This window comes from Oryctolagus cuniculus, chromosome 15, assembly GCF_051225735.1.
Source record: "Oryctolagus cuniculus isolate XC-2025 breed Fujian yellow rabbit chromosome 15, ASM5122573v1, whole genome shotgun sequence".
NCBI lineage: Eukaryota > Metazoa > Chordata > Mammalia > Lagomorpha > Leporidae > Oryctolagus > Oryctolagus cuniculus.
Window position 1 is genome coordinate 5,573,009 of NC_142881.1, and position 25,484 is coordinate 5,598,492.

Below are 25,484 nucleotides of genomic sequence, written 5' to 3' on the forward strand. Positions count from 1 at the left end.
GCGCTGACGCACTCAAAGCCACGAAACACCACTGCCGACCTGGGACCAGGCAGTCACGTGCCAGAAACTTGTGCCTCTGAATCCATTTTCCCTCACTGATGTTTTCTTCTAAGGCCGGAGCTGTGTCTGCTCCCAAGGTCAACGCCAACCCCCATGTGCCTTCCCTGCTTGGAGTCTCCTTGGTCTGACTACAGTTGAGGGAATGACAGTTGATCCCTCTGGGCAGCAAAATGGCACAGAAATGTTCACGTTAAGGAAAAAGTAAAAATCCAGAGAGCAGGGAAGGTGGCCTTGGTCCCGGACACCTTCCTTGGGGGGCACTGGGGATGCCCTGGGCTTTCCCACCTGGTTTTTCACTCATTCCTCTTCGGACCCCACCTGCTCCGCACACAGGGGTTTGCACAGCCAGGCCGGGTCCTTCACCGTCAGAGACAGAAGCAAGTATGGTGGGTTCCAGGAGAGGACAGGTGGGGCCTGGCCTCATGGGAAGGGAGCCACGCGGCGAGGCCCTGAGGGACACGGCAGCCCTGGAACCTCGTCCAGTTCAGAGGGAGACACGGACTGACCTGGCTTTGGCCCTGCACCCAGCGTTGACCATCACATAGCCTACAGGATGGGCTGCTCTGGTTGGCTAGGCCTGATGTGTGTGCTGCCAGCATCGAGTGGGGAAGTAGCCCCCCCTGGACCATATGAAATGGATTTCCCATGAGAAAGGGGCATGTGGGAGACACAGTGGACAAAGCACTCAAGCGAGCTCATGTCTCCCACACCACAGTGCGTTCTCACCCACTCGATTGTTGTGCCAGACCAGCAGAGGAAACCCCTCCCCCTGCACAGGCTCTCCTGTAAGGTGAGACCCCGCCCAGGAGGGGTGGAGCCAGAGCAGCACTGAGGGTGCTGGGCACTGCTGGCCCCAGGAAGTGGCCCAGGACTCTGGCACCATCCTGCAACCTGAAATCGGAGGAAGGTGCAGCACAGCCATGTTGTGAACTGGGCCTCTTCCAACCGCTGTGTCCATGTAAGTTGGATTCTTTTTTTTTTTTTTTTTTTTTTTACAGGCAGAGTGAACAGTGAGAGAGAGAGACAGAGAGAAAGATCTTCCTTTTCCATTGGTTCACCCCCCAATGGCCGCTGAGGCCGGCGCACTGCGCTGATCCGAAGGCAGGATCCACATGCTTCCTCCTGGTCTCCCATGGGGTGCAGGGCCCAAGCACTTGGGCCATCCTCCACTGCACTCCCGGGTCACAGCAGAGAGCTGGCCTGGAAGAGGGGCAACCGGGACAGAATCCGGTGCCCCGACCAGGACTAGAACCCAGTGTGCCGGCGCCGCAGACGGAGGATTAGCCTATTGAGCCACGGCACCGGCTAGTTGGATTCCTTTTGATCCTCCTCGCCTTTTGTATTTGTGCAACTTTTTTGTGATTTTAATTCATTTGAAAGGCAAACAGATTTCCCATCTGCAGTTACACTCCTCGGATGCCCACAACAGCCAGGGTCGGGCTGGGCCAAAGCTGGGAGCCCAGAGCTCAATCCAGGTCTCCTGTGTGGGTGGCAGGGACCCAAGTACTTTAGCCAACACCTGCTGCCCACCGGGGCAGGTACCAGGAAGCTGGATTAGAAGCACGGAGCAGCTGAGACTGGAACCAGGCACTCCCGTATGGGAGGTGGGCACCCCAGGGGCATCTTCCCCCCTGTGTCCCATACCCAGTCCCCTCTCCTTGACCTTTCCGTATCCACGTTTCTCAGGGGAGATTTCGCATCCAGACCTGAAGACTCCAAAGGCAGGAAATTTTAGCCAGCAAGCATTGTAGACAGGGCCCTGGCTCCACGCTCTGCCCTCCTCCCAGCTGCCTGCCTCCCCCCACCACCACCAAGTTCAGGCACCCACGGGCTCAGGGTGCTGCTGGAAGTCCCTGAGAGCTTGAGGGTGGAGAAGGCAGACCTCTCCCACCGAGACTGACCACGGGTGCCGTCGGGGGAGCTCTCCCTTCATGGATCACTCGCATGACAGGGTGACGGTGCGATGCTGCTCTGGGTCCACAGGGAGGACAGGTGTCTGCCCTGTCCCCGGCTTTATGCAGCTCGTGCAGCCAGGACCCGGCCCTGCCCCGCTGTGGCGAGCGTGTCATTGCTGCGCCTCATTAACCGTGGCCGGCCCGGGCCGCGCATCAGCAGTGGAGCCCTCTCATTCTTCCTCCACATTTCCTGCGGTTGCCAGCCCCCCGACAGTCCTCGCTGGTTTTTCTTGGAGAGTCGGGCCCCGGAGACTGCAATCTGTGAGGCCGACAGGTGGACGTCCCACTGACGCTCGTGAACACGACGCATACGCCGCGTGCTGTGAGCAAGGTCAAGGACGAGTCCGGGAGCCACAGCTTCCCTGCCCTGGGCTTCATGGCAGCCTTCCCCACAACCATGGGCTCCTGAGACCCTGCGCCGTGCCAGGGCTCTGCCCCCCACTCACTGGCCCGGCACCTGGGAGCCAGGTGGTATCCGTGTCGCCACTTTGCAGCAAAGCAAGCAGACTTGAGCTCGCCTAACGAGGTTCTGTGGTGCCTCAGGCCCACACCCCATCAGGCTGCGCGGTGCTGCGCCCCAAGCCCTCGCTCTTCCAAGCCTGCGCCGTGGCCACCGAGTGTGAAGACCAAATGTGGGGAGGCATCGCCAGAGCCGTTAACATTCGGTAACTCTTCGTCCCCCACACACCCACATGGAAGACACGGCTTCCCCAGGATGACTCCTCGGAGAGAGCAGTGCACTGACGCCTCAGTCTCCCGGCCACCTCTTCCGAATGCCACAGCCCCGCGGGAGAGACACTGTGTGGGTCACGAACGCCTTTGCATCCTGAATTAGGAGGCTTATGGTGGTCCACTGACCTCAAAAAGACAAGTTCACTTGTCATGTGTTTAATTATTACTCCTAGGATATGACTTCCTGCCTCTATTGTTGGTTCTTCTGGTAAAAGAGCTTTTAAAATATCACTTTGACAAGCAACAGAATAGGTGATTAGGTTGTGGAAAGCAAAAATACACGCCCACTGAGCAAATAGAAAAACAAAATGCACCTGTCCCTCTGCTGGGAGTGGCTCCTGGTGACAGCATCGCAGGCAGGAGCAGGTGCTCACAACAGCGTCCCAGGGGACCGTAAGCCAACATCAGGGCAAGGAGAAGTGCAGGGGGCACCCTGCGGGAAGCGAAATCACTTTGAGACAAAAGGGAAACAAAGCGTCTGAGTAAAATTGTTCCAGGATGAGGCAGAGTAGATGAAAAGGCAACATTTCTTCATTAAAATGTGGATTTTCAGAATTTCTCAGCAGCGTTAGTTGCCAACGTATCCTAAGACTTGACTGCCACTCGTGTTGGTGAAAAGATTCCAAATGGCCCTACATCTCTCCGTGGGACTTGGTCTTTGGGCAATGACAACGCCCCTGAAGTGCAGGTGCGGGGCTTCCGTTACCACGACTGCGGTTTGATGGCCCTGAGAGTGCGTACGTCGCTGCATCGTGCGCCCACCTGTTTTTTTGGTTTTTTTGGTTTTTTGGGTTTTTTTAGATTTTATTTATTCATTTGAGAGGTAGAGTTACAGACTGTGATAGGTAGAGACAGAGAGAAAGGTCTTGCATCCGTTGGTTCACTCCCCGGATGGCCACAACAGCTGGAGCTGCGCCAATCCGAAGCCAGGAGCCAGGAGCCTCTTCCCGGTCTCCCATGCGGGTGCAGGGCCCAAGTACTCGGGCCATCCTCCACTGTACTCCTGGGCGACAGCAGAGAGCTGGCCTGGAAGAGGAGCAGCTGGGACTAGAACCTGGCGCCCATATGGGATGCTGGCACTGCAGGCGGAGGGTTAACCCACAGCGCCGTGGTACCGGTCCCAACGCCACACTGCTGACTTCTGGGGAGCTAAAACTGAGCCTGGCACCGTCTCCCAGGGGCCCGTGTGTTCTGCCTGTGGTTCTCCGGCCGTGACCCGGTGTGTTCTCCACCAAGGTGCTTCCGTCTCTGCTGGATTTCCTATCACACTTTGAGCCCCTGCGATCGGGGTTTGTGTGTCGGGTTTCCCTTTTGCTCTGCTGCTACCTTTGCAGGATGTCCCATCCCTCTTGTGTCTGATCTCTTGGCGCTTCTTATCTGTGACTGGACACCGCGCACTGGTTCACTTAGGAGGAGCGGAGGGCTCCTTGACTCACTGATCTGGAGGCGAGAGCAGAGAGCAGAGCACCTGTCTGGCGGGGAGGGGTTCCTTCCTGCGTCGTCAGAGCACGGTGGAGGGCAGCATGAGGCGAGGCAGAGCGAGTGAGCCGGCCCGATCTTCCTCGTCGTGGGCCCTGCTCTCACAGCCCCACCTAGTCCCATCTCTTGCCTCTCCTCTCCCCTCCCCTCGGCTCTCCCTAGCCCACCCTCACCCAGTGCGCCCCATTGCCCCTGAACTGTGTGCGAGCTCCAATCTCAGAACCTGCACAGAAATCTCTTTCTAGCTCCCAATAAGGAGAAAACTCCTCACGGGGCAGGTTGACGTTGTGCGGCGGAGTGTTGTGAGTGGCCACAGTTCCCCAGGGGGGAGGACTTTGGGTTGGGGAGGATGACTCCCTACCCAGCAGCAGAGTGGCCCCATGTCCTGGGACTGTGCCCCCCTGGCAGGTGCTGTTCTGCCCGGACCTGCTGTTCTCAAGCAGGGGATGAGGGAGCGAGTTCTTTTCCTGCATCGCTTTATCAGCCCCTCAGTGCGCAGCTGCAGCACCGTGTCCCATGTCCGTGGAACCTGGGGTGGCCTGGGCTGTGGCACTGGGTCTAAGGCCTGGTGTGGAACCCAGACCCTCCACAGGAAGGCTCTGCAGGGCTCCACCCTCCAGCCCTGCCCTTGATAGCGACGCCAACTGAAGCAACACACGTATCCTCCTAAGTCCCGGTTTTCTCGTCCGTAGAACAGATAATGAGACCTACCCTGTAGCACCACTGATAGGATCCAGTGGTGGGATTCAGCCCTGACCTCTCTAAGATTTTCTCCCTGGTCAGCTGCCGTAAAACACGCCCCTTACTCCGTTTCTCCCTTTGTGCACTTCCCAACATTGGGCTTCAGAAAAACATTCATTTGTTTTCCATTTCTTGCAATTTTCAAACCATCAGGGGTTCTGTCCAACTTGGACACCGCTGTACTACCCCCACCTGAACAATAGGGATGAATAAACACACGTGTGTGACTGAGGGCCACAACATGACAGATGGTCGGAGAGACGGACGGAAAGACCAGGGTGGGTGACCGGAAGGAGACGGAGCTAGCCAGGCAAGCGATAAATACCCAGAGTCCATGAAGACACACAACTGTTGCAGTGTTAGATGCCAGGTTCCCCTAACTGCTTTGATCAGCTGGAGCCACGAACCTTGGTTATAAGGACCCAAGCAGGAGTGACTTAAGGACAACGTGCAGGTTCCGTGTGAGGCTCCCTCCCCCATTCCCCACCAGCACCCGCACCCCCACCCCCATCCCTTACTCTCCAGTCAGCGCCACCCCAGGCCAAAGCTGGGGATGTCCGCAGTGCAGCCCCACTGTGAGCAAAGGGATGGCCAACTGATGGAGGAAAAGCGGCGGCTGTGACGAAGAGTCCTTGCCGTCTTCATGACAGAAAACCAGCTCTAGTTTGGGCTACTGCCCCTTTAAAAGCAGTTTGGGGGAGCCTCTCCAAAGTGGTTCTAAAAACAAAAATGAGAGGTGCGGGCCGGGGTGGCTCAGGGCCTTGGTGTGTGGTGGGGCACGGTGCTCGCCTCGTGCAGCGAGGTGGTGGTGTTGGGTGGAGTTTCTCTCTCTTGGTGGAATGAGATGATCGTGTCTGTGAGTGGCTGATGGGGAGGACTTGGGCACAGGTTAAAGGTGAAGTTAGCAATGAGCGCATTGCTGTTCCCTGGGAGGAGGAGGGCCTTCCCTTCACCTGGTTGGTCCCTTCAAAAGCCGCGGTCCCTTTTCAAAGGCAGACGCAGCTCTCCCAGAGCTGGGCTCAGGAAGGAAGCGATAGGAGAGGCGATGCCCAAACAAGATGCCAAGGTGTGGGGGAAGGGAGGCGGAGACCACAGCATAGGCAGGCGTGGTTCTGAAGGATGTGGTGCTCCTGGTCTCCAACAGACACCACTACCCTGGGACTCCAGAGCCCTCCGGAGCTGGCACTACAGACCCCAGCTGCATCCCCTTCCCCCGCCCCACACTTCCCTCCCTCCCTCCCTCCCTCTCCCTCCCTCTCTCTCCTTTCTCCCTCTCTCTGTCTCCCTCCCTTCCTCCTCCCCTCTTTCCCTCCCTCTCTGTCTGTCTGTCTGTCTTTCTCCCTCCCTCCCTCTTCCCCTCCCTCCCTCTATCTGTCTCCCTCTCCATCCCTCTCCCTCCCTCTCCCCCTCGCTCATTCTCTGTCTCCTTCCCCCACACTCTTTGGAGGCTACCCCAGTTTGCATGTCCTCACGGGGCTATGTAGGTTGTTAACAGGTGAGCAGGCTCCCTCTTCTTGGCAGCCAGCCAGCCACCTGCTGCCCCAGGCCGGGTCTGGTTCCACAGGAGCCCTGGATAGCAGGCCCAAAGAGCAGGTGCTGCGAGATGTGTGCTTGGCCTTGGGCTGAGCCCAGAGAAGACACTGGCTGTCAATGCTGGAGGCTCCACCGGCCTCAGTGGAGACACCGGGTGTGACTCCTCCGAATCTAAAATCCCGGTGTTCAAAGAAAAGCTCGCGGGAGCTGCAGGTGCCACTTTGCTTCTGTTCCAGGTGCCAAGCCCGCCCCCGGGATCTGCTTTGAGAGGGTCAACTCCGCGGGGGACCCCTACGGCAACTGCGGCAAAGACTCCGAGAGCTCCTTCGCCAAGTGCGAGCCGAGGTAGGCGATCCGCACGGCCTGACGGCGGCGCGGCTGTGCCCTTCCCACGTGGCCTGGGCTCGGCCCCCACCTGTTCTGCTTGGGAATTGTTGGTTCTCATCCTTCCAGAGACGCTAAGTGCGGAAAAATCCAGTGCCAAGGAGGTGCCAGTCGGCCGGTCATCGGGACCAATGCAGTTTCCATAGAAACAAATATCCCACTGCAAGAAGGTGGCCGGATTCTCTGCCGCGGGACCCACGTGTACCTGGGCGATGACATGCCGGACCCGGGGCTGGTGCTTGCCGGCACCAAGTGCGCAGATGGAAAAGTAAGAGGCCAACACTCACTGGTGCCACCATCAACACTGGGCTACGGGGCTGGTTCTCTTCCTTGACCCACTCCTCAGAGCTTGTCTCTGGATCCAGTCCTTTGAGACTTGGAAGGTTAAGTCCATACATCTCAGGGACCAGGCTGGCCCCGAGATGCAGGTGTGGGGAATCAGGCTTGCCTTCCCGGCCCTGTAGTGTTCCTGAGTCCTTCCCGCGTCTGAGGTCTCAGAGGTGTCTCTAAGTGCTTTCATAGGACCCTAATTTCAGCACGGTCATGCATTCGCTCAGGACCATGGGGGTCACCGAGAAGACAGGACAGGGCCAGGCCTGTTTCCCTCCCAGAATCCCAAGGGCAGGGACTCTCCTCCCGCCCACTCCCTGTGCCCCAACAGCCTGAGCCACCCATGCCTGTCCCTGGAGGGCGTGGGATGGCACAGGAAACACAGGACAGGCTAGGCGTCCCCTGGACCTCACGGCCTCTCTGCATGCCTTGACGCTAGAATGTCACCTGATTTTTAAATTGGAGTCTGGACACCTGAGCCAGGTGTAGCTGGGGTCTCAGCTGATCTCTGAAGGCTGTCTCCAGCCTCGCTTGGGGTCGAGGAGGAGAACCACACCGCCACGCTGCAATCCTCTCAGGCCCGTGCTGTGTGCCTTGCAACCCTGGGCGACTTCCGTGTCAGCCAGGCTGTGGCCTTTCCCTCGGCCTGGATCCCACCAGCTCCTCAGAGCCGCTGGGACAGGCACTTCTCCCACAGGGCATTCAGGGGCAGGCAGCGACCTCCCCCGTAGGAAAGTCCTACTTGGCGAAAAATGCTTCTGTGTTCAAAATCCGGGCTCTTCGTCCTTTGACTCCACTCGTTTGTGACGTCTGAGAGAAGGGCCTGGTCCCCACCGTCTGGACTGTGTCGTGCAGCTTTGACAGGAGCCCAGGGCGGCCCGGCAGGTGCCCGTCTCTGTGGAGCTGAGGTGGAGACCACAGGGCCGTTGGCTCTCCTCCGCCCAGCGCTTCTGTGGCTGCACTGGGTCCTGCACTGGTGACACTGCCGGTCCCTGTCGTGGGAGAGCTCCCTCGAAAGAGTCTGGGGTCCAGGAGTCGTACGGGCCCCAGGGAGGGGTCTGGCCCGTCTCGTGGAGAGAAGACAGACGCTCCAGAATGTGGACGTCACTGCACGCTCCAAACGAGAGTCGGGAGAAAATCCATCATTTGGGATCGACTACAACCACGTAAAACGCCTGAAAGTGTGAATGTTCACGCTGACGGTGCCCGAGTGCCCTGAGTTTGGAGTCGCAGTGAGGCCCGCGGCGGAGCTGAACAAAACGCGCGATGGCGCTGCTGCTGTGCTGAGCCAGAAAGCCGTCTCCTCCAGCTTCCGTGGCTTGCTCCCGTTTCCCCATGTGTGCGCACATGCGTGTGTTTGCATGTGTGTGTGCACGTGTGTGTGCATACATGTGCGCATTTATGTTATCTGTGTTTTGTGCTCTTTGTTGTGTGTGCTGTGTGTGTTTGTGTGTTTTGTGTCTGTGCTGGCATGTGTGTGTGGTGTGTGCTTGCGTGTGTTTGCATGTTTTGTGTGTATGCTGACATGTGTGTTGTGTGTGCATACATGTGCGTATTTATGTTATCTGTGTGCTTGTATGTGTTTGCGTGTTTGTGTGTATGCTGGCATGTGTGTGTGCATGTGGTGTGTGCTTGCATGTGTTTGCGTGTTTGTGTGTGTGTGTTGTGTGTGTGGTGTGTGCTTGCGTGTGTTTGCGTGTTTTGTGTGTGTGTTGGCATGTGTGTGCGTGTTGTGTGTGTGTGGTGTGTGCTGGCGTGTGCTTTCAGAGGCGCTGAGATGTTTGCTGTGTTCTCTCTCAGATCTGCCTCAATCGGCGGTGTCAGAACGTCAGCGTCTTCGGTGTTCACGAGTGTGCGAGGCGGTGCCACGGCAGAGGGGTAAGTAGCCGGCCGCCTCCGTGTGGGCAGCCAGCTACGCCACAGCTCACGCGTTCAGCAAAGGTTTTTACAACCCACGGCTTTTTAAAACTACAGCGGCCAGTGTCTGCTCGGGATTTTTTCTGAAGACATTCATTTTCTTTGACCTTTACATAGTGTGCGAAATGTCATTTTTATTTCACAAAGAAAATCAGATTGAGCAGTAATTATCTTTTAAATTAACATTCTGTGACTTCTAAAAAGAATTTTGTCATCTTCAAAGTAATTTTAAAATTAGCCCTCCTTCCCGAAGAAGATTGCACACTGGGATTTGGGCAGCACTGTCCCTGCCGCCGCCGCGCGGATGTGTTTCTGAGCTGAACTGTTCCCCAAAGAAATTAAAACAAGGCCGGCGGACTGTCCTCGCCACACGGTCTTGAAATCCCACCCAGCGGGTTCGAAGCAGGCCACTGTTTCAACCCGGAGACTCCTTAGGGGGAAGACAACTTTAATTGTTTAAAGAGTAATTTATTCTTCCTGATGGACTTGACCTTGGTCATCCCTGCCAGGGCTTTGTCCTGAAACCTTTTCTGCAAGGCTCAGGCTCCGGATTCTCTTTCTAAAGCTCGCACGCGCTGGCCCACGTTCCAACATGGCGCCCTACTGTGCCCCCCAGTGGGGTGATGGCCACAAGTGCAGCTGACTCACGACATCACAGCCCTGTTTTTTAAGATTTTTTTATCCACTTGAAAGAGTTACTCAGAGGAAGAGACAGAGAGAGAGGGAGAGAGAGAAAGAGAGATCTTCTGTCTGCTGGTTCACTCCCCAAATGGCTGCAGTGGCCAGAACTGAGCTGATCTGAAGCCACGAGCTTCTTTGAGGTCTCCCACATGGGTGCAGGGGCCCAAGCACTTGGGCCATCCTCTGCTGCCTTCCCAGGAGCGTTTGCAGGGAGCTGGGTCCAAAGTGGAGCAGCCGGGGCTGGAACCTGTGCCCATGTGGGATGCCGGCAGGCTGAAGGTAGCGGCCTTACCCGCTGTGCCACAACAGCAGGTCTCTGTGTCTTCACTGAATCCAGGTTTCTAACAGCCGGGAGAGGCAAACTCGCCCAGCCCTCGGATAGCGCGCTGGCGTTTCACTGACAGACGTCAGGCCCCGAGTCGGGGTGCTGGGCTCCTCACACCCCTCTGCGTGGGGGAGAGGCAAGGCCACACTCCCCAGGCAGGTGGAGCAGCCGGCCGTGCACCTGGTCCGGGTGTCCCAGTAGCACCTGCATTGAGGTTCTGGCTGTGACTTCCCTGCTTACCATGGTTGTAAAAGGCTGGCAAGTGCCCGGTGCAGTGGGAGGCCGTGAGGGCTGGTGCGTGCACCCAGTGGGTGTACATCAATGGCACCATCTCCCAGGAAACAGACTCAGCACAGGCTACGCCACAGGCTAATTAATTTGGCTTCACTTCATCTTCATTGAAAAACCAGGGGTCTTTGAAATGTTCAGGGAGATGCAGGTTATGGACAAAAACAAGGCATGGATTTCAAAATCCTTTTGCACCAAAATAAAATTTTTGCTCCATTTTCCATGAACTTTTGGAAGTACCCGGGATTTTCCAATTAATCCTGACTGTCGGGATTGATCAAAAAATGCCAGCGAGAACAGGGAACTGTCACAGCGGGATGTGGACTCCAAACCTCCGTAATCTGTTCAGGTGGACATGGCACCGATAACTGGATGCAGCGCCACGGCCTCGGGTTGGCTTCGTGTCTGTGGTTCTGCGCTGACTTTCTCGTATAAAAACACCCAGAGGTGCAATTGGCCAGTTGCGTGCAGGGCCCGCGGCTCCCACCGGATTCCCACCCACTCCCTGTGGCCGGACTGCTTTTTAGATGCCTTGCCTTTATGCGTATCACCAAAGGATGCACCCTGGTTGTCATGGAAACAGCATCCTCTGGTCTTCGGGCTCATGTTCCGTTTGTGCCTGTGCTAGTCCAGCAGGTCGGGGAGAGGCCCCGTCAGTAACCCTCGGTCCGTCATCACCCCACTCCTGCTTCCTGGCACCCCTCGCTTGCCAGCCAGAGCCGCCATCTTGTTCCATGAGGGAGCTGGGGACGGCAAGAAGGAAGCAGCTGGTTTTGGACTGCACTGTCCAAGCCTCACTGCCTTTGTGGATGTCAGGAAGTGCAGGTCCAACCTCAGATCTTGCCAGGTTGGCCTCTCTGTGCTGCCCTGCTGAAGGTGGCCAGTGTGGGCCTGGAGGCCATAGGTCCCGCGGTGCCTTGGGGCTCTGACACAAGGCCATCATGGTCAGACAGTGAGGGCTTCCAGGAGGGAAAAAGCAGGCCAGGGGGAAGCCAGGAGAGGGGCAGAGCCAGAAGGGACGGACAGCCCTAGGAATCCTCCTTTGTCCCCTGCAGGGCTGCCGACAGGCGACGGTTGCCACCTCAGCCTTGGGCCCGGTCTCCCCTGGGTGGAGCTGTGTTGGGGCTCATCCTTCTCATGGTGAAATATACTGAGCCTGGATCCGTGCATGCCAGGGGAGGGCTCTGGCCACAGTGCCCTTGCTCGTGCCATGGCACTTGACTGGGGCTCAGAGACTCAGCTCTGCCCTACCCGAGGAAGCCCTAACGCTGCCTCCCCCATCTCTTCACCCCGAAAGGTGTGCAACAACAGGAAGAACTGCCACTGCGAGGCCCATTGGGCGCCTCCCTTCTGTGACAAGTTTGGCTTTGGAGGAAGCACGGACAGTGGCCCCATCCGGCAAGCAGGTCAGTGAGGACCCAGCGTCCCTGGGTGCATGCTGAGCTCCAGGTGGGCGTGGTGGCCGACAGTGTGGGTGCAGGTGCAGCCCCAACAGCAGGAAACCCCGTGGAGGCCCTGCGTGGGGCTGACGGCCTGTGCCCTCTCCCGGTTTCCAAGCCCTCTCCCGTCTTTGCCCAGTCTCTCCCAAGGCTCCTTGCTCTGGGCTTTGGTCCAGTGGCTGCTTGGCCGTTCTCAGCTGGGGCAATTTCTACAGCAAACTGCTGAGGGTAAAAACTGCATCAGCGCAACAGAGGCCTCCGTGTGCTGGGGTCTGGGGTGTGGACTGAACGCCCTTGAACTCGCCCAGAGTGACAGCCCTGCTCAGGAAGGTACCAGCACGGCAGCTGGCTCAGGTGCAGGCGCGGCACTAAGCCACGCAGGTGCCTGTTGTCCCCTGTGCCGTATCTGACACCCAGATCAAACCAGTGCTTTCTTCACATCTAAAGGGTCTGCGGAAGGCCAGCGCCGCGGCTCACTCGGCTAATCCTCCGCCTTGCGGCGCCGGCACACCGGGTTCTAGTCCTGGTCGGGGCGCTGGATTCTGTCCCCGTTGCCCCTCTTCCAGGCCAGCTCTCTGCTGTGGCCAGGGAGTGCAGTGGAGGATGGCCCAAGTGCTTGGGCCCTGCACCCCATGGGAGACCAGGAGAAGCACCTGGCTCCTGCCTTCGGATCAGCGCGGTGCGCTGGCCGCAGCGGCCATTGGAGGGTGAACCAACAGCAAAGGAAGACCTTTCTCTCTCTCTCTCTCACTGTCCACTCTGCCTGTCAAAAAAAAATAATAATAATAAAGGGCCTGCGGCTCAGGAATGTGGAGTAACTCGCCCAAAGCCGCACAGCTAAGACGGAGACAGGGCTCCGGCCTACCCGGGGGAGGCTGTCAACGGGAGCGGTGCTTGCACTCTTGGCTCGCCTCTCCAGGTGTGGGCTCCTAGCACAGTGCGACTGTCTCAGAGCTCCCGCCGGGCAGTTAAGGGGCCAGCCTGAAAAGACATGGCTTGGAAAGTGAGAGAAGCAAGGTAAACAGAGGCAGAGCCGGCCGGGAGTGCAGCTCAGAACCACGGAGGGCCTGGCGTCGCCTCACTCGTCCCCAAGGCCTGCTGTCATTGGCAGACTTGAATCCTGGCTCTGCCATCATCGCCATGACAACAGACACAACACCAGTCTGCGGGGCCAGGCCACACCAGGCACGTCTGTGCAGAGAACCAGGACGGGCCTTGCGTGGCCACGCGGGCGCCTCTCCCTCGCTCCCTGCAGCTCCAGGTTATGGCTCTTCCTGGCCCACGCAGGAAAAGGATGGCCAAGCCTTGCCTTGTTGGTGAGCGTCCATCGCAGTGGTGGGGAAGCAGGGGCTGTGCTTGGTGCAGCTGCCACCCCACACCACTCACACAGGCGACAGGTGTGCACAGGCCTGACCTGTGCCCAGCTGTCCCCACTGCTCTCCAGCCTCGCTGGAGCTCGTCCCCTGGCCTCAGTGACAGCTCAGCCTTGGCCGCCGTGCTCTCGCTGCAACAACCGAATACTGGAATGCGGCGTCCAGCACAGAGCACCCAAAGGTGGCAGGGCCTTGGCTTCCAGCTGCTCATTAACAAGGAGCTCTGGGTCCTGCGGAGACGTGGTAAAGCATGTGCAACCTGGCCACAGGGGCCAGGCGGGGTGGAGGGCCCCCGGGGGACGGTGCACGCCCCATGGGCAGGAGCTGCCACCTATTGGGATCTGCAGGGTGGGCTAAGACGAGGAGTTTGGCCCAGGAGGGGACGTAGAAGGCTGATCCCAGGACGCGGTGCTCAATGCTCCTTCTGATGATGAAAGCCGTGGACCACAGCACCGCCCGAGGCTGGGGCCTGAGCAGCTTGGTGGATGGGCTCCCTTAGCAGAACCAGGCAGCCGTGGAAACAGCCAGCTGAGTGGGGGGAGCAGGGGCAGCAAATGTCTGATTGTGTAAACCGATCAGGGTGAGACTTCCCGGCTGATTTTAGGGAACCAAGACTTTTGCTGCCCACTTTTTAGACAGCTGTGTCGTGAGACAACAGAACTCTAGCCAGAGCCTGGCCCTGTGATAGCTGGCTGGAGTCTGAGTGACGTTTTACCCACGAGTCCAGGAACGCCAGCAGGGAATCCTGGCTGATGTATGTTGATTGTCCTCCTTGGGCTGGGACACATCCCTGGGGGTGTTGGGCAGTGCAGTCCAGAGACTGGGGTGCAGGTCTTGCTCCCCCACAGTGGGGGTTGCTGCACAGCTGAGTCGGGAGGTCAGGGTTGGGGGTTGGAACTGGGTGACTTCCGTCACCCTCACTCAGCCCCAGCAGCCTACAAGGCCATCTGTGCACCCACTACGTGAAGCACACCCTGGTCATGGCTGCAAAGTGAGGTGCTTGGACAGAGATCCAAGTTCAGGTGAAACTGCACGGTCGCCCAGCTGTGCCCCTGGGTGTCTGCCTCTGACACGGCTGTAGCCAGGCCAGGCTGAGGCTCGATGCCCCCTCCCTTCCCACGCCTTGAGAGGTCCCTTAGACGTCCTCGACAAATGGCATCAAATCACCAACATGCTGATTTTTATCGTCGAGACAAACGTCTCCAGAGAGAGGGTTTTGCCTCCAGTGGCTGATTTTTAAGAACCTAACATGACCAAGATGGAGCCAGCACTGTGATGCAGTAGGTTAATCCTCTGCCTGCAGTGCCGGCATCCCATATGGGTATCGGGTTCTGTCCCGGCTGCCCCTCTTCCAGGCCAGCTCTCTGCTGTGGCCAGGGAGTGCAGCGGAGGATGGCCCAAGTGCTTGGGCCCTGCACCCCATGGGAGACCAGGAGGAAGCACCTGGCTCCTGGCTTCAGATGGGTGCAACTCTAGCCATTGTGGCCACTTGAGGAGTGAACCAATGGAGGGAATACCTTTCTCTCTCTCTCTCTCTCTCTCTCTGTCAAATAAATAAAACCTTTAAAAAAAAAAAAAAAAAGACCCAAACATGACCAAGAAAATTGAGCATTTTGTTTAAGCCCTGTAGTTTTCTTTTTCTTACTAATTTGAGATGCCCAGAAATAAGTCTCCTCTTAAAAATATACAAAGTGACAAAGCCAAGCCTACCACTGAAGAATGAGAGGCAGGGGCTGGGAGTTGCACAATTGAGATGAGGGCTGCGAAGGTTTTAGCTGGGATTCGCCTTGATTCTGATGAGATGTGCGTTGGCTGCCTGTCCCTTCCTGCCACGGCTGCTGTCACATGTCGGGAGCCTGTGTGGCCCACCCTGGTCCCTCCCACCAGGCTCTTCCTGCGTAGCAAGCCCCAGACTGGTCTGCGTGATGGCAGCATGACCGGAAGCTCGCGCACGACCTTTGAAGTAGACCAGTTTATGAGACCACCATTCAGGGGTGAGCCCCCTCCCTCTCTGCTCCTTCAAAGTTCGCTCCGCCATAAATGTCACAATTTGATCCCCCCATTTCTCATCGTAACGGCCTGCTTCCATGAGTCACATGTGCTCTGTTTCAGATAACCAAGGCTTAACCATAGCAATCCTGGCGACCATCCTGTGCCTTCTCGCCGCTGGGTTTGTGGTTTACCTCAAAAGGAAGACCTTGGTCCGACTGCTGTTCACAAACAAGAAGACCACCTTTGAGAAGCTAAGGTACCTGGGGTCGGGGCATCGTTGCTCCAAGGCGCGGTGGCCGGGGGGCTGTGCCGCCAACCACGTCGCCTCATTCGCCTCGCCAAAGACAGCGCAGGTTTTCTGGACGCTGAGACGCAGGGCTTTTCAGTTTGCTCGGTTTCTTTTTTTAATTTCTGACGGGCCAGTGCCCCTTTGACTTTCCCTTCAAACTATTTGCCGTTCAATACTTAAATAGGGAAGGTGCTGATGTGTTTTCTCCCAGCCTTACGTTAGTAACTGCTGCGAGACCTGGGAGCCCTGCACTGTCCTCTCCAGGGTGTGTCTGTGTGTGTCCGCAGTGTCTGAGCCCCGTGGCTCCACACATGTGACCGCTGACATGTCAGTTTCATAGGCGACATCTCTTGGGAGTCCGTCACAAAGCGGCTGTCCCAGGGGCTGCAGAACTCGCCCGGCAGAATAGCTGGCAGTCGCCACCTACTTCCTAATCTGGGGCGACTGTCGGATCATTCTTCCTTTGCATGTTCACTGCACTGAATTAGAATAAGTCAATTATGTGCGGAGTGTCACCATGACCACAACGCAGGCAGTTCACGAGAAGGGGGAGCGCCCGTGGTCACACGTGTGGGGCTGTGTTGCAGGTGCGTGCGTCCCGCCCGGCCACCCAGCGGCTCCCAGGCTGGCCAGGCTCACCTCGCCCACCTCGGCAAAGGTCTGATGAGCAGGCAGCTGCGTCCCAACACATCAAAGGTAAGTCCTGGACAAACACAGGAACGCAGTGCGTGCGTGAGGTTTTCCGTAAGAGACTGAATAGGGATGGGACCCTAGATGTGCTGCCTGTGAAACACCCATCCAGCACACTCAATGCCACAGGTGCTGGTGACGGTCAGGACCGGCAGGGTGGCCCCACTCCATCCCCTGCGGGACAGGTGTCTGGCATGTTGAGAGCCATCACCCCCCAGGCCCCGGGACCAGCCACATTCCCAGGGGCCCACGGGGTCCGCAGTCTGAGCAAGCCTCGGACGGTAGGGCCCTGCCGAGGTCTCCAAGCCAGCAGCCAGGTTTGGGGGAGTTCCCTCAGCGCACTGTCCCTTACCAAATGTTGCAGACAGGTCCGCCAGTCTCAGCTGAGCCCGTTTCGCTGCAGCTTGAGCTGTGCGGGCCCTGCCCACCCTGGGCGTCCATGTTCTGGACCCTTAACCAATAGCTGCTCAGGCCCCCCGCTTACTGTCTCTTGATTTTTCTGATACCCCGGTGAATTATTGCTTGAATTCACTCTGGTTTGTTTTTTACCCCAAGTTGATTTTTTTTTAATGTAGCTACAAGAAAGGAGGGAGCTTTGGCCCTGGTTGCTGGGGTCATGTCTCTTCTTTTTTAAAAACATTTAATTATTTATTTGAAAATCAGAGTTACACAGAGAGATGAGAGGCAGCGAGAGAGGTCTTCCATCCGATGGTTCACTCCCCAATTGGCCACAATGGCTGGAGCTGAGCCGATCCAAAGCCAGGAGCTTCCTCCAGGTCTCCCACGTGGGTGCAGGGGCCCAGGGACATGGGCCATCTTCCACTGCCTTCCCAGGCGATAGCAAAGAGCTGGATGGGAAGTGGAGCAGCAGGGTCTCGAACCGGTGCCCATATGGGATGCCAGTGCTTCAGGCCAGGGTGTAAACCCGCTGCACCACAGCGCCGGCCCCGGTCCTGTCTCTTCTTCCCCTGGGTCCTCCCCACTGACACTGACCTCAGCACACTTAGCCGGGCTATGCGCTTTCCACACCTCGTCTGGGTGACTCACTCCCGAGACCCGGGTCCGTGCTTCACTCGGGAGTCTCCAGTGTCGGGCACCTATTTGTTCATTATACCAGTTTTTTTTTTTTTTTTTTGACAGGCAGAGTTAGAGAGAGAGAGACAGAGAGAAAGGTATACCTTTTTTTAAAATCTAAATTTAAAAAAAATCAATTCCTCTATTTCATATGTGGGGTCACTCTGCAGATGTCCACGCTGGGAGCTGGAGAGTCAGTCCAGGTCACCCACGTGAGTGGCACGGACTCAATTACCTGAGCTGGCACCTGCTGCCTCCCAGGATGCCGGAATGGGGATCAGAGTTGAGACTTGAACCCCAGGCACTTACGGGCAATCGCAGGCAGCTTCTAAACCTCTGTGTCAAATACCAGCCTCTCCACAGGAATTCCTGACTATGGAACTCAGTGAGAGTCCAGACTATGACCGTGAACGAGATTGACGTTAAATGAGAAAGGACTGCAAAAACATCATCATCACAGATTCCATAGGAAAGAAACTGGTTATTTATTTGCAAGGGAGGGAGGGAGGGAGAAAGGGAGAGAGAGAGGGAGAGAGAGGGAGAGATGGAGAGAGATGGAGAGGGAGGGAGAGAGAGGGAGAGAGAGGGAGAGAGAGGGAGAGAGAGGGAGAGAGAGGGAGAGAGAGAGAGAGGGAGAGAGAGTGAGAAAGGGAGGGAGGGAGGGAGGGAGGGAGAAAGGGAGAGAGAGAGAGAGGGAGAGAGAGGGAGAGAGAGGGAGAGAGAGGGAGAGAGAGATCTCCCACCCACTGGTCTACTCCCAAGTACCCTCAACAGCTGGAGCTGAGCCAGGCCAAATGCTGGAACCAGGAACTCAATCCAGGTCTCCCAGGTGAGCCGGGGACCCAACCACTTGGACTGTCACCCACCGCCTCCCAGGTGCACATTAGCAGAAATCAGGCAGTGGGAATTGACTCAAACCTAGGGATGTGGGATGCTACACCCAGCACCTGCCCCATATGCCGATGGGGCCGGCATTGTGAAAAAGTGGGCTAAGCTCCATCTGCAGCCCAGCATCCCATGTGGGCACTGGTTCGAGTCCCGGCTGCTCTGATGCAGCTCCCTGTTAATAGCCTGGGAAGGCAGTGGAGGATGGCCCAGGTGCTTGGGCTCCTGCACTCATGTGGGAGACCTGGAAGAAGCTCCTGGCTCCTGGATTTGGCCTGGCCTCACCCTGGCCACTGCAGCCATTTGGGGAGTGAACCAGTGGATAGAAGATTTCTCTCTCTCCCCGCCTCTCTGTAACTCAAAAAACAGAAAATGTCGAGCAAGAGTAGAGTGTTGGTGTCCACTACCATTCCTGATAGCCTTTACCGCCTTCTAGCCTCAAACGTGGGACTTTAGCAAAATTGGCTTCATTTTTAAGAGGCAAAAGCTGGACATGACCCAAATGCCCATCAACAGGTGAAATAAACAAACTGGCTCATTTACTTAATGGAATGCAACCCTAAGATGGGAAGAACCACTCACAGGTGCATTGTGGGAGAATGGAATGCAACCCTAAGATGGGCGGAACCATTCACAGGTGCATTGTGGGAGAATCTCAGAATATTTACTCCAAGTGAAAGAAGTCAAACGGAAAAGGATGACATCCTCTATGAGCCCACTTATGTAGAAGTCTCAAAACTTAGGCTAATCCTCCGCCTTGTGGTGCCAGTACACCGGGTTCTAGTCCCAGTCGGGGCACCGGATTCTGTCCTCTTCCAGGCCAGCTCTCTGCTGTGGCCAGGGAGTGCAGTGGAGGATGGCCCAAGTGCTTGGGCCCTGCACCCCATGGGAGACCAGGAGAAGCACCTGGCTCCTGGCTTCGGATCAGCGTGGTGCGCAGGCCGCAGCGGCCATTGGGGGGTGAACCAATGGCAAAAAGGAAGACCTTTCTCTCTGTCTGTCTCTCTCACTGTCCACTCTGCCTGTCAAAAAAACAAAAGTCTCAAAACTGCAAGCCCCGTGTGGATGAGGGGCTGGCGGCGTGGGAGGGAAGGCGGAGGCGGAGACGCCGGGCTGGGGCACATGTTCACTGCTGTGCCAGCCGTGACGGTTTCACACGTGTCGCATGGGTCCAGAATCGCCTGATTGTACAGTTGGAAGATGCACACTTAACTCCTCGTCAGTTATACCTCAGCAGAACAGCTTTTTATAAAGGGGGAGAGAGAAGAGGAGGGAGGAGGAGTCCCTCACTTCAGCTGTTGAGTTTTGCCTCCAAAAGCAAGGGGACCGTGTGACAGTCTCCAGACGCAAGCCCCTGCCCTCACCTGGCTGCTGGGGCTCCTGTCTCCTTGCTGTCACTGACCTGGGCACACTCAGCCAGCCACGTCCTGTTCTACACCTCGTCTGGGTGACTCACTCCCCTGAGACCTGAGTTCGTGGCTCCATACGTGGCACTTCTCAGTGTCCTGCGCCTCTTTGTTCATCACACCAGCTTTTTTTTGAAATCAATCCTCTATTTTAGATTCGGGGGAAAGGAGGGTGGGAAGTTTCTAGATTTCTTGAGCACGCCCTCAGGTAGCTGCAGCAGATGAGTTGCCCTGCTCCTCCGGCAGGGATTCTTGCTAACATCCCTAGGTTCGAGTCATTTAAATGTGAAACCCATCTCGGCGTGGCTCTTGGCTCTGACCCACAGGACAGTCCCAGGAGATGGCCACAGTGTCCGAACGTCGACATCAGCAGACCCCTTAACGACCGTGACGTCCCTGTGCCCCAGTCACCTCAGCGAGTGCTCCCGCCCCTGCACCAGGTCCCTCGGGCACCCAGTGTCCCTGCCAGACCCCTGCCCGCCAACCCTGCGCTCAGGCAAGCCCAGGTAAGCCCCGGTGCTCACTTTGACGGGAAGTGGGTCAAACCCAGATCCTGCCTGTTGCTGACGTGCAAACGTGGGTGAGCCGCTTCGCTTCTCAGAGCTTCTATGAAATGGAAATAATTCAGGTACTCGGGTGGCTAAACGCCAGCCTCCACATAGAGTATTTAGTTCAGGTCCTTGACTACAGTAAGGGTCGAGTACATTGTAATTTACTGTTATTTATATTCAGAACAGTTAAGATACCCATGCAACTTATCTTCTACATCATGGCACTTTTGAGTACAGCAGGTGGCACTATTAATAATTAGGCTTGGACAATAAAACAGACAGGGAATCCAGAACAGGTGGCCACCCTGAGGGACAATCATGACTGTGCACACCATTTTTCATTTTCAAAACTGTTTATAAATATTTGCCACCTATGGAGTTTCTCTGTCCCAGCACGGCATTGGATACTCTGTGTCTAGCGTGTCAGCTTTTATGCTCTTTGTGCAAGTAACAGTTTGCTTTGACCATGACTGTGACGGTTCACAACAGGAAACTTGAGGGGAAGCAGGGATCAAGCAAAAGAAAAACACGAAGACGTCATAATCACTGGTGATTTTTCATTGCTGTCACTAGTTTCCTTCTAGCAATTTTTATGTATTTACAGTTAGGTATATTTTAGCATAATTTAGATCACCCTCTGTGTACATAACTTTTATACATATTGCTTTTCTGCCTTCAAGTCATTCACATTTACCATGGCATTCAAAAATGTTATTTTAATGAAAGCTCTATAATTGAAGATGGGATTTTTTTTTAAGTATTTGCCAAGTACTGGGCGTATTTGGCTATCTCTTGCTGTAGTTTGAATGCGATCTGTCTCCCTAACCCATGCAGGACTTGAAACTCCAGGGCCGTGGGTTGGGGTGCTGGGAGGGTGAAGATGGATGCAGTTGTGGTGTGCAGGAGGGGGCCTGGCGGGAGGTCTGGGGTTGCTGGGTGCTGGGGGTGTGGCCTTGCAAGGTGCTTCCCACGAGAGGATTGGTTGTGGAAGGCGAGCCTCGCTGCCTGCCGCGTGCTCTGTTTCCGCTCCTCTGCACACACCGTGCCCTCCTCACCCGACACCAAACCGAAGACGCCCACCTGAGCCGGAGTGAGCTTCCAAAACTGTGAGCTGCAAATGAGCCTCTTTCCCTCGCAGGTAGATCCTCTCGGGCACCCGCTGTAGCGGTGAAAAGCTGACCGATCATCTCTGATGTTCTTAGAACATCTCTGTTATGCAGGTCTAGGCAGATAGATTTCGGGGTTTAATTTTTCTCTTAGGAGAATCTTAAAAATGAAACATTTAGTTGGAAACATGGTATGACCTTTTGAAGCCCATGATATGGAGATTAAATGTTTTTTCAGAACCGTCACATACATTTGTTACAACACTGTCTTTCTCACATCACTTTGCTAGCACTAAATCAGTCTGAACATTTCAAAGCCTTGCAGTTTGACAGACTACCTCACTTTTTGTCAAATACCTCGATTTTAATCTATCAGTTATTGAGAGGAGATGTTGAAGTTTCCAGCTATAATTGTGTGTCAATTTAGTTCATCAGTTTTTTGCCTCATATGTTCTGTTTTTTATGATACACACAATTAGGAGTGCTGTATCCTCTTGGTGAATTAAACTTTATCATTATTTAATGTCTAGCTTTGGTAATCTGTTCTAAAATCTATTTCATCTGATGTGAATAAATCCTCTCTAGGTTTTTTTTTTTTTTAATTTATCTGCAAGGAAGATATTTTTCTATCCTCTTACCCTTCCTATGGCACAATATTTGAAAACAATTGCTTATCAACACATTATTTGGTTCACGTTTTTCCCATCCGTTCTGTCAGTCATTGTATTTTAATAGGTTGTTCACACCATTTACATGTAATGCAGTTATTGTCACGTTAGGATTTAACTATAATATTGTTTGCTTCCTCCAATTTTTGTTCATTATACTCCGCCTTGCCTGTGGTTTAGTTGAACTTTTCGTAGTTTTCCATGTTGATTTCTCTACAGTGTTTTCGAGCCTGTATCTTTATGTAGTTTTTGGTATGACTGATCTTGGACAGGGTTTCTCAATATCAGCATTTTGGGCGGGATGATCCCTTGTCAGGTGAGACGAGATTTTGCTGTGCCTTGTAAGATACCTGTCAGCATGCCTGGCCCGTAAGAGACCACGTGATCGTGTCTTCACACAGCACCACACGTCGGGAGCCCCTGCTCAGCCATGGCTGAAACGGCCTCTACAGGCCAAGGACGTGCACATGGTGACAGTCTGCTGGCTTCAGTCTCTGACCGCTTCAGGTGGAATACAGGACCGTTCCGTTCCTTCTGTCCTCCTCTCTGTAACGGAGATGCCTCGATCCCACTTTCATGTGCGATGAGAACCACGTCAGATGACACCATTTTTGCTTCCAGCCAAACATAACGTATGGAAGAGCCTACTGCGTTCACCCAAGTATCTGCCACTTCTGTTCGTTCTTCACTGTTGATGATCCATGTTTCTCCAGTATCTTTCCTGTTTGGAAAACCTCCTATGGCCATTCTAAGAATTATTTTACTTCTTTGAAAGAGTTACACAGAGAGCCAGAGCCAGAGCGAGAGAGAGGGAGAGAGAGGGAGAGAGGTCTTCCATCCACTGGTTCACTCCCCAAATGACTGCAACGGCCAGAGCTGAGCTGATCAGGAGCCAGGAACTTCTTCCGGGTCTCCCATGCAGGTGCAGGGGCCCAAGGACTTGAGCCATCTTCTATTGCTTTCCCAGGCCATAGCAGAGAGCTGGATTGGAAGAGGAGCAGCCAGGACTTGAACTGGCACCCATACGGGATGCCGGCGCTGCAGGCTGGGGCTTTAACCCATTACACCAAAGTGCCAGCCCCTCCCATTCTTTTTTTTTTTTTTTTTTTTTTTTGACAGGTAGAGTTATAGACAGTGAGAAAGAGAGAGAGAAAAAGGTCTTCCCTCCATTGGTTCACTTCCCAAATGGCCGCAACCACTGGCACTGCGCCAATCTGAAGCCAGGAGCAGGAGCCAGGTGCTTCTCCCTGGTCTCCCATGCGGGTGCAGGGCCCAAACACCTGGGCCATCTTCCAATGCCCTCCCAGGCCTCAGCAGAGAGCTGGACTGGAAGAGGAGCAGCTAGGACTCGAACCGGCACCCATATGGGATGCCGGCGCTGCAGGCCGGGGCTTTAACCCATTGCACCACAGTGCCAGCCCCTGGCCATTCTTTTTTTTTTAATTTGACAGGTAGAGTTATAGACAGTGAGAGAGAGAGAGAGAGAGAGAGAGAGAGAGAAAGAGAAAGGTCTTCCCTCCATTGGTTCACTTCCCAAATGGCCGCAACCACTGGCACTGTGGCAATCTGAAGCCAGGAGCCAGGTGCTTCTCCTGGTCTCCCATGCGGGTGCAGGGCCCAAACACCTGGGCCATCTTCCTCTGCCCTCCCGGGCCACAGCAGAGAGCTGGCCTGGAAGAGGAGCAACCAGGACTAGAACCCAGCACCATATGGGATGCCAGCGCCACAGGCGGAGGATTAACCAAGTGAGCCACAGCGCTGGCCCCCCTGGCCATTCTTTGAAAGCGAGTCTGTGGGTGACCAGTTGTCTTGGTTTTCCTTGATCTGAGAATGTCTTCACTTTGCCTTTATGCCTGAGGGACATTTTTGCTGGATATAGAAGTCTGGGCTGATCGGTTTCTTCTTTTGGTACTTCTTTCTTTTGGATTCTGTGGAAGTGAGAGGTCCATTAAAAGTGCTGTCCAGGCTGCATCCCAGAGGAGGACGTGGCCATTACTGCAGGGAGGGATGGAAAGCAGAGATGGCCGTGATGCTGGGTGCGGGGGGCGGGGGGGGACGTGGCTTTTCTCTGGCATCGAGCTGCAGTCAGACCGAGGAGGCTAAAGCTGCTCTTTCAGGACCGGAAGGGGCAGGCTTTTCTGAGTGTTTTGCTTTACGGGTTGTTTGTTTGTTTGTTTGGTGCCACTAGTGATTTCCAGGTTGTGGGCGTCTCCAGAACCCACACCAAGATGCATGAAAGGACAAAAACAAAACCGAGCATGAGAATGAGCGCTGAGTAGCTGTTGGGCTCTGAGCCAGTGTGCTTCACTTTTTCCAGTTCTCAGGGTCTTCTCTCAGTTGCTAAGAGTTTTTTCCAGACGTCTTTAATTAGCAGGACTTGGGAATGGATGAAATATACTTATCCCTTCTTTTTGTGTTTATTTGATTACTGATATACTCAAACTCCTTTTGATACATCTATTAGCCAGTGGTAAGCTAGTAAACTGGATCTTTGGGAAAAAAAAAAAAAAAAACATACGAACAGCCCTGATTTATAGCTGATTTCTCTGCTGTGAAAACCCCTACCATGTCCAATTTCAAGCCATTAACGTGACATCACTGAACAAGGAGTAGGGAATTGGCTGTCAGGAGTTAGTACCAGCCAGCTCCAGCATTCCACTGCCATTAACTGTATTTCTTCTGTGAATTGTCTGTTCCTAACCCTTGCCTAGTTTTTCTTCAATTTGAGAGGCAGAGTTTTTATTCCTGATTTATAGGAATTTCTTTTTAAACAAATGATGTAGTTTAAAGTCATTTTATTTTGATTTTGTTAGCATAAGAAGAATTCTGACTTTGAATATTAAATGTATTAGTCTCTGCCTTTGTGGACTCTCCCATTCCTGTCATGCTTGTAGTCTGTTATCAGGACCCACATAGAATTTCTTCTGTTTATCTTGTTGGCCGTTGACAGCTCTTCAGCGTTTGCTTTTCTAGTTTGCCTGGATTTACACTGGTGGGAGGCAGTGGGCACCTCCTCAACTTTTTGGACTTTATTGAGGATCTGATGAAAGCTATGAACCCCAGGAGACGAGCAGTGCTCAGTACTGTGCATGTGTGTTGCAGGTCTGCACACGGCCCATGAGCGCCTTCCCAGTGGATTCCTCCCGCCACCTGTCCAAGTAGGGCTGCCCCTGACGGTGTGACCCAAGGGAAGACGCTCCTCTCTCTGGCTCTCACCTCCCAGCAGCAGTGAGCGTGCCCACAGGTCACCCCTTCCAGGCCCTCTCTGAAGCAGATCCCCAAAAACACTTTCGTTCTGTTTTTATGAAACTAAGGAAATGTTACCCTTCAAACATTAGTCACTGAAAAATCCACAGTTCTCACTCCAGGCTGGTGTCTGTCTGGAACTTTTCCGAAACATGTGCTATAGATTAAGCCCATGATTTCTCTCCCATCACACATAGCCGACTGGGATTAATCTCATGCAGGTGCCGGGGGAGTGTTTGGAGGGGTCCTTGTTTGGCAGCACAGATTGAATCCACGGATGCTGCCCCGCAGAACGCCCCATGCCCTGCCTACACCACATCACACACACACACACACACAC

General features: G+C 54.9%; 1 protein-coding gene across 1 annotated transcript in view; it reads left to right on the forward strand.

The window, feature by feature from the left end:
• The window catches only part of ADAM12 (ADAM metallopeptidase domain 12), a 319,692-nt gene that overhangs the window by 280,378 nt on the left and 13,830 nt on the right, over window positions 1–25,484 (forward strand). Inside the window, exons 15-21 of the mRNA XM_008274835.5 lie at window positions 6,737–6,845; window positions 6,954–7,152; window positions 9,015–9,092; window positions 11,723–11,831; window positions 15,350–15,485; window positions 16,106–16,214; window positions 19,900–20,079. Coding sequence (XP_008273057.3) covers window positions 6,737–6,845; window positions 6,954–7,152; window positions 9,015–9,092; window positions 11,723–11,831; window positions 15,350–15,485; window positions 16,106–16,214; window positions 19,900–20,079 — 920 coding nt within the window. The remainder of the gene's footprint in view (window positions 1–6,736; window positions 6,846–6,953; window positions 7,153–9,014; window positions 9,093–11,722; window positions 11,832–15,349; window positions 15,486–16,105; window positions 16,215–19,899; window positions 20,080–25,484) is intronic.